General features: G+C 40.6%; 1 protein-coding gene and 1 long non-coding RNA gene across 2 annotated transcripts; both read left to right on the top strand.

The window, feature by feature from the left end:
* The first annotated feature begins 3,006 nt into the window (after positions 1-3,006).
* LOC102197042 (arylsulfatase I-like) lies at positions 3,007-5,383 on the top strand. The gene is made up of 2 exons (XM_005719956.1): positions 3,007-3,320; positions 3,985-5,383. The coding sequence occupies exons 1-2, from the start codon at positions 3,007-3,009 to the stop codon at positions 5,381-5,383; spliced, it is 1,713 nt and encodes a 570-aa protein (XP_005720013.1).
* Positions 5,384-6,285: 902 nt separating this feature from the next.
* Positions 6,286-8,317, top strand: LOC106456433 (uncharacterized). Its single transcript, XR_001290558.1, has 3 exons — positions 6,286-6,421; positions 7,314-7,458; positions 7,546-8,317. It is a non-coding gene; the product is annotated as an uncharacterized LOC106456433 (long non-coding RNA).
* Positions 8,318-8,794: the final 477 nt, after the last annotated feature.

Raw genomic sequence — 8,794 nt, 5'->3', positions numbered from 1 at the left:
AGTAACAGCACCACTTTCTTTAGCCAAAGCCAACATCTGCTGCCGACCGGCACAGCCGTCTCTACTTCCCTTTAAACTCATTGTCGGATTTCTCAAGGCCTTAAAATCCTGCTTGGAACCGGTTTGGACAGGGATGTAAAGATGAGAAAATGCTGTGAAAGTATAATTTTGTGTTACTAAATCCAAATCTTTTAGGGTGGGTCTGCTATTGATTTACTCTTTACGTGACAGAGAGGCAAAAACCACAGAAGCAAGACAGGAGCTGAAAACTACCTGTACCAGCAAAAGCTACCATTGCTATTTATAACTTTATGAATGGTTTTCTCCAGCTCAAGCTAAGAAATCCTTAAAGAAACTGGATTCTGTTTTATGGCTCCACTGTTAATTACGGGGTAGGAAAATGAAGTGTTGTTCAATTTATGATACTTCACAGCACTTTGCTCACATCCTCTGGAAGAAATTGTCAAATTAGGAGGGTAATCAACAGCCAGTGAACACAATTAAATCTCAGTCTGAGAAATTCCCATGTAGCAGATTTAAAGGTTGTTACCACATAACAAGTTTAATTGGTTAATCAATAACTAAAATAGTGAAATAAGTGTCTGAGAATGTGAAATTTAACTCCCACAGCAACAACTCAGAATGAGTGGTTTCTTAAAGCAGAGTGACCTTTTTTAACATGCCTGAAATGACCGCTTACTGGAAATAGACAGCTGCGGTTTACGAGGATATTAAGAAATTCCATTTTTATTTACATTTTTTAAAAACACGAGCCTAACGTAAGTTAAAACAAACAAATAACTTTAAAAATAACCTCCAGAAACCGAGCACGATGTTTATTCAGGGTCCGTGATATTCTATTACTGGTGCATTGTAAGGTTACTCATTCTGTAAATACTGTCATCAAACCATTTTGTGGCTTAGCCTTGCGTTTGTGGTGAAATTATTTTGGCAATATGACAATCCACAAAAGAAAGAGCAAATGTGGGAGGCGAGCAAGAATATATCTGTGGTATTGGCCTATCACAGTCTTTTTAGACTTCAGAGTCTGTCGGGTCTCTGGGGACGTGGCTCTGTTAATATTTGTGGATGTGATAGACGTGAGTGTTCGTATACGTGTTGTTTGCATTGTGGTCTTGGATGTGAGCAGAGTTGTTGTCAGCCTGGCGAGCTGCCGCAGTTACAGCTCTGAGCGGCAGAAAACAGATGAGTCTCATCTCATACGTGTGGCTGCCCAAAGACCAGGAAACTCTCTTTCCTCTAATTTTTTGCATACTTTTGAGGAAAAGCAGTAATATCACAATCATGATATGTAATGTATTCCCTCTAGAACAGCACATGAATAAACATGATCGTGTAAAACTTCAGGTCCCTTTTCCTCCCTCTTTCTCTGTTTGTTCTGTCATAAAGTCTAAAGCTCCGCTCTAAAGATGCCTTTCCTGCTTCAAGACAAACATGCCCATCAACCTCAGCTTTATACTCTTTTGGGGGTCGGGGTCATTCTTCCTTTTGCACCCCACGACCTCCATCCCCACAAACCTCAATATCAACACTTGCAAGGTGTGATGTTTTACATCTCACTATGTTGACCAACTCCTCGCTTCAGTATATCAGTTTATTTTTGTCTGCTAGCCACATTTGACGTTGGTGACCATGAAGTATTCATTATATTCAAGTTTTAAAGCAAAAGAAATATTAACCACCAGCCTTATTTTTCAAATTTGATTCCCTGTAAAATCGCCCTGTTTCCCAGAATTGCATTGTTGCCATTTTTGCCAATGAAGGACCTCAAGAAGGAGTGCAATGTTCAGTGGAAACTGTGCAGTGTTTCGCAAGGAGACGGCCCTGAAGGGAACAGCATCAATCACTTTGTGCTTTTAGCTCTGCTATGAAATGAAGCCTGATCCTAGCTTCAAGAGCAGCTCAAAAACACTTGTGATTCACAGTGACAGGCAAATACCCAATGTATGTTAGATTAATTATTTTCTACTTTTTATAGTCTGATTTTTAGCTGTTCTCTACAGCTATTCCACTGTTCCCAGTCAAAGTGAACCTGTATCATGATGGTGATCTACAGTGCAGATACTGTGGAGAAATACCTCCAGGAGTTGTGGGTGAGGCTGTGCAGTCCTGCTGCTTTCTGTTGACCCACTGGATGATTTGTAAAGTGCTTCTATGACGCCCGGCTGGAGATGTTATCAGAGTCAGAGAAGTCTGTTCTGTCTCTCTCGTAGAGTCTGCAGTGCGCAGAAACAGCAGGAAAAATAAGAGTGTTTGTGAGTGCAGTACAGAGTAGAGTGGAGAACTGTGTCTGTAGGGCCCCACAGCCACCCTCAGACTCAAATCTCCCCCACACATGGTGTTTTTTTTTTTCTGTAGACCCTCTGTCAACTGTGTTTTAACCAGGTCAGATGGGGAGATATTGCTCTTGCTTTCTAAGGTTTTCTGAAGTTTATAGGGTGGCATATTGAAATGATGATCATGACGGAGCACAAATGAAGAGGAGAGTCTATGATGCAATTATTTTGAGTACTAAGTATGTTTTTAAAGCTATTTTTTTTTACAGTCAAAGACCAACAAAGCTACATTAATATCTAGAATAATGCAGCACAATGTCCAAATTCAGCAGAAGTATCACTAATGTGAGATGTAAACTCTCCATTAACACCTGGATGTAGTAGAAATACTGTATTTTCTTTGGCAGTGGGGTCAGTAGGGGCTGATATTATTTCAGTGAGGCAGCAAGGCAACTGGGCGGGGTTAACAGGAACACTTGGAAAAGTGGAATGCTTTCAAAGGTGGCAGAAAGTGTTTGGAGATTCAGCGAGGCTGGAGGTGTAGCTTTTCTTAGTTTTAGGTTGCTTAACTGTCATTCAAGTGTACAAGGGGTTACTTGCAACACCTTATGAGGGGATTTTTTTTAACCCTGAGTCTCACTGCATTGTTATTTAGCGCCAGCTTACTAAATACAAGCAAGCTTAAGTAATTTAAAGCGTCACAGGAACCATGGCAACGACAGCTCTCACCGGTTTCTCCATGATGAGCCTGCTGAGCCTCGGGTACCTGACCTGGGATCTGATGAGCCCTAACCAGGTGGAAAACGATCCAGAAAAACCTTTTATTGGCAGATTTCCTGTCCCTCAACCCCCTCATATTATTTTCATTATGACAGATGACCAGGGGTTCAATGACATTGGCTATCATAGCTCAGACATCAGGACACCGGTGCTGGATAAACTGGCTGCGGATGGCGTGAAGCTGGAGAATTATTACATCCAGCCCATCTGCACCCCATCCAGAAGTCAATTCATCACTGGCAGGTAAAGTGTCCTGTGACTGGACTGCTCCTTATTTAAAACGAATGCTTTGTATTCCTAGAATTAGACCATACTGATGTTTAACATAGATGTAACTGCTGCCTGATGAATTAAACTACTGGATTTTAAAGCAGCTTCCTGTTTTGTGAGCTAAATTATTTGAATGCATGGGGACAGTGGAACCAAGACCACACTTCTAGAGATAATGGCAAATCTAGAAAGTGTACAGCTTTTATGTTTCAAAGCTATCAATCAGGTCCAAACATGTGATTTCCGACTATATATTTCCAATTAAAGAAAAAGTATGTAAAGGATGTGCTTGCTATTACACAGCCTTCTGTCTGTGTTTTGACTGGCATACAAATATAAACGGACACAAATCTGGAGTGTATCTTCATGCCAATCACCATAACCTGTTTGAGAAAAACAGGGCAGTCTCCTTCTCCCTGTTCTATTTTTCTAAACCTCTTTACAACCCCTCTTATTCACATTTCTGTTTAACCTGTTGGATGTGATTGGATGATATGGATTAAGGCTGTCTTGATATCAGATTTCCCTCCTTTATTATTGCGCCCAAAAGATATGCAACCTCAAAAACGAATCTTATCCCTAAATGCAAACAATATATTTTTCCTTCTAAATATTTTCTTAATCTTAAATTCTGCAGGTACCAAATCCACACTGGTCTTCAGCACTCCATCATCCGACCTCGCCAGCCTAACTGCCTGCCTTTTGACCAGGTCACGCTCCCTCAGAGGCTACAGGAACTCGGCTACTCCACCCACATGGTAGGGAAGTGGCACTTGGGGTTCTATAAGAAGGAGTGCTTACCCACTCGCCGTGGCTTCGACACATACTTTGGATCCTTAACGGGGAGTGTTAACTACTACACCTATGATGGCTGTGATGGCTCTGGGCTGTGTGGCTTTGATCTCCATGAGGGGGAGTCAGTTGCCTGGGGTCAGAGTGGAAAATACTCCACGCATCTGTACACAAGGAGAGTACGCAAGATCCTGGCAACCCATGATCCTCAATCCCAACCGCTGTTCATCTTCCTCTCCTTCCAAGCTGTTCACACACCCTTACAATATCCAGATGAGTACATCTACCCCTACCTTGGGCTGGAAAATGTGGCACGCAGGAAGTATGCTGCTATGGTGTCAGCTGTAGATGAAGCGGTTCGTAATATAACATACGCTCTCCGCAAGTATGGATACTATCAGAACAGTGTCATCATTTTCTCTACAGACAATGGAGGTCAGCCCTTGTCTGGTGGAAGTAACTGGCCTCTTAGAGGACGTAAAGGAACCTACTGGGAAGGTGGCATCCGGGGTCTGGGATTCGTCCACAGCCCTCTGTTAAGGAAAAAGAGGAGGGTGAGCAAATCACTGGTGCACATTACTGATTGGTATCCCACATTAGTGGGATTAGCAGGTGGTGATGAGTCCCTCACTGAGGGGGTTGATGGGTATAATGTGTGGGAGGCCATCAGTGAAGGAAAAGAATCACCTAGGCTGGAAATCCTGCACAACATCGACCCTCTGTATAACCATGCACGCACTGGCTCCCTGCAGAAAGGATATGGCATTTGGAATACAGCCATTCAGGCCTCCATACGAGCTGGAGATTGGAAACTTCTGACAGGAGACCCTGGTTATGGAGACTGGATTCCACCACAAATACTTCCAGGTTTCCCCAGTAGCTGGTGGAAGCAGGAGCGTCACACACGTCCTCGAAAAACAGTGTGGCTTTTTAACATCTCCGGGGACCCCTATGAACGTTATGACCTTTCTGAGCAGAGACCAGATGTTGTGAAGCAGCTGCTTGCCAGACTGGTGTACTACAATCGCACTGCGGTGCCTGTGAGGTACCCATCAGAGGATCCGCGGGCTGACCCCTATCTGAATGGAGGTGCCTGGGTCCCTTGGGTAGGAGATGAGGAGGAGGACAACTGGGGCAGTTTTTTCCAGAAAAAAAGCATGGATTGGAAGAAGAAGCTCAAGCTGTCCAAAAGCAGGTCATTTTTCGGGAAACTAAAAACTCGGATCATGTCTAACATAGTATAGGAGAACACAACCAAAAGAAAATCACTGGTTTAATGAAGAGGTGCTACTTTAGTTGAGAGAACATCTGAAGATGTGTTCTCACTCATGGGCCAGGTTTCTGCAAGATCGAGCTGTAGCTTCAGGTGCATGTTTGATTTCTGTAAGAATAACCGATTGGTGATGTTTTCATTATTAATTTGTTTGTATCTCAATTATAAGTGTTTGTTTTGCAAAAGTGAACATTATAAGCTTCAAAAACACATGAGCGAATTCCATTTTACAGGTGCAACTGTGCAAGCTAGTGTGTTTACTGTTGCACAGGTAAGGGTTGTTTTAAAAACTCAAAATCTGTGTACTTGACAAGAATGACAAGGTGGAATCATCAGAAGCTTTCTGGCTTTGATTAATGTAAATGATGACTACCTCTGTGGCAATGTGACATTAATTGTAGACATTATTTCCTTCATTAAATTAGCCTCTGGATTATTGTATTTACATATTTTCTACCTGAAGAATATTCTGTTTCTGTACACATCAGATTATTTTTGTGCTGTTCTGTACTTTTTATAGCAGCTACCTGTTCCACTGAATATTAGAAGAGGGCTTCCTTCTTCATTTGTCACAGCTATTCATGATGAGCTTGAACGATTGCAAGGACTTTAGCAAAAATCAGTACAAAGCAACATAGCAATATGTTTTAAAAAACAGGCTTGTTTGCCTCATTGTGCCATAATAAAAACTGATGAGATGCCCAGCCGGGCACATATATGCTGGTGGACATGCATGTACAGACATAGCTGTTTCTTCTATGTTTAGAGCAGGGTAGGAGGAAGCATGCAAAACAAAAGTCAAAGTAGCTTCAGTGTGTTTAAAAGCCCCGTACTATTTGCACAGGTTCTCTGCACCCCTATAAGAGTGGTAGCTTCCATCTCCTCTGTAATACAGGAACTACCCATGTAGGTTCTTTTTTTTCACACAGATGAGTTTTCTCAGTTCCAGTTGAGTGATTATATGTGTGTTACTGCCTTAGCCTGTCCTGTTGTGTGCGTCCATTAAAATGTAAGTAAGCAATGTACATTCTTCTTTTCTAATGATGATTTTTATTCTTCTTATTCTGTTCTCCATCACTCCTCTTGCTTACTAACCTTAATTAAGAGTAAGTGAAGAATTGTAAAGCTTGCTTCCACCTGTGCAGAGCTGCAATGTTTAATGTTACTATGTTCATAGTGACTATTTTATATTTACTTTTTAAAGTTTATTGTGCTATTACAAACTTATTCACATATAAATCTGCATCATTTGAATTTGTTTTCTTTACCCAAATACTTGTGAGTCATGTAGCATGAATTTTCATATTGAATTCAGCCTCCTTTGTTGGATAAGAGGATTCTGTGTTTTAATATTTTCTGGAGAACATTGCCTCACAGTTTCATATTGTGGCAAAGATTTGCATCCTTTTCGTGTGGTGCTTTTAACCAGGTTGTCTGCATTTTATTTGTTCTATATCTTTCATTTCTCTTCCTTTTTGGAAAGCAAACTTATGCAAACCTACAAACAGAAAAAGACATCTCTCCTGCACACCCTGTAAAGACTGTTAAACAATAAAGTTCTCCTCACAGAAGCTTCTGGACTATCGGTGACTTAATTTGTCACTTTAGTTTTGGTTTGCTCTTTCTCACACTATCTGTGGTAACCAGCGTACCATGTGTGGCTGACTGTTCTGAAAGTGTGACTGCAGTTCCCAGTGTTGTTTAGATTCAAGTTTTCACATGCAATTACAACAGAGAGGAGAACATATTTGTTCATATGTGGTAAATATTTCTTAAGATCAGTTCAGTACAGCAGCCTGTCTCAGTTCTCTTTGTGTTGGCAAGGAAAGTGAATCACTTTATTTCCTGCCCCTGTGAAAATACCCTGCCTATATCGTCTCCCATTTACTGTTTCCTGTCAGTTAGGGCTGAGGTTCACAGCAGATTTACACCCGGATGTGTCCAAAATTTTCTAGATTCATTTTAAAACATTAAAACCACAGCGTGGGTGAATAAAAAGCATGGAGCAGTTTCTTATTCTTGTGCTAATGGCAGCGGGAACTCATGGTAAGATCATCCTCACAAGATGCCAAACATTTACATTTGTAGTGTGAATTATTTCCACTCATGTTCCTTTGAATGCATCTTTTCCAGCTCTGGTTCCAGTTGATGAGACTACTTGTGACCTCAGGACGAGCACATGTCCATGCTCTCCTCTTCTTGAAGAAACTGTATATATCCAAGTGATGACTGATGCTAATGGCTGTCAACTGCAGTGTTTGAAGGTGCTTCCCACTGAGACAAAAACTGTGTTCAATATCAAGAAAGGAAAAACAACAATAGACAAGGAATTTAACAACAGACTAACATTTCTAATCAACAACGGGACAATCAAGATCACAAACGTGAGGAGGAGTGACTCAGGTCAATACAGCATTGAGGTCTTTAATTCAGATGGAGTCCAAGAGAAAAACATTAATTTCACCCTGGATGTTAAAGACAATGGAAACTTTGAAGGCAAGGCACTCTGGAACCTTGAAGGTAACTTACTCATGATTTTATATTTTTAATATTATTATACAGTTAATCAGAAATGTAAGCATGTGGGAGTAGAACTATTAAACACAGTACACATCACTTGTGCAACTAATGATAGAAGATGAAACAGAGAAAATGCAGAGACATGAAAATGTATCATGTTTAATGTTTTCGATTTCTTGAGGAGAATGAACAGAATATTTTTTGATACAACATCTTTGTATCTGTTGGTATTGTCAGTTATTTTAGCCACACGAGGGCAGCTATTCATACCACAATTTAGTTATCTTTTTATTTCTCAGTAACTACCACCTAAACTTAAAAGGCACACTAAAACTTTCCACTTGGTCACTGATTATTATTAGCTGCACTATATGAGCACATTAAGCTGTGAAATGGATGTGTTGTAGTAGGTGTGGTTTTATGACAGGAAACAGGTGGTTCAACAGAAGTTGTCAGTGTGGTTTTTCTTCAGTGTCTAACACTATACCTCTGGTGTGGTTTAGTGGGAGTTAGCAAATAATCACAGTCAGAGCAATAAACTTTATCTACATAACACTTTTCTTAACTAAGTGTTTCACAGAACAAATGAAAAGGAATAAAAGATAAGAACAAATGTGAATCTGGAACTGTCAAGAAGTAAAGATCTTGGAAGAAACATAACCTCGGGTTCTTGATACATGTATCAAGATCAATTAATGAAGTATTCAGCCATGATCCAAACTGCATAATGGTAGCTAAGAAAAATGTCTAGGATTCATTATGTTTTTATATCTGTAATCTGATACCTCAGCCTCATAACAAACTGACTTGTTTCATGTTGGGATCTTCTATGTTGCAAATACAGTGACATTTACGTTGAACA

Source organism: Pundamilia nyererei, unplaced genomic scaffold (assembly GCF_000239375.1).
Source record: "Pundamilia nyererei isolate P.nyererei 1_Seehausen unplaced genomic scaffold, PunNye1.0 scaffold00001, whole genome shotgun sequence".
Classification (NCBI taxonomy): domain Eukaryota; kingdom Metazoa; phylum Chordata; class Actinopteri; order Cichliformes; family Cichlidae; genus Pundamilia; species Pundamilia nyererei.
The sequence above is the reverse complement of the archived record's forward strand: the minus strand, read 5'-3'. Positions and strand labels throughout refer to the sequence as shown.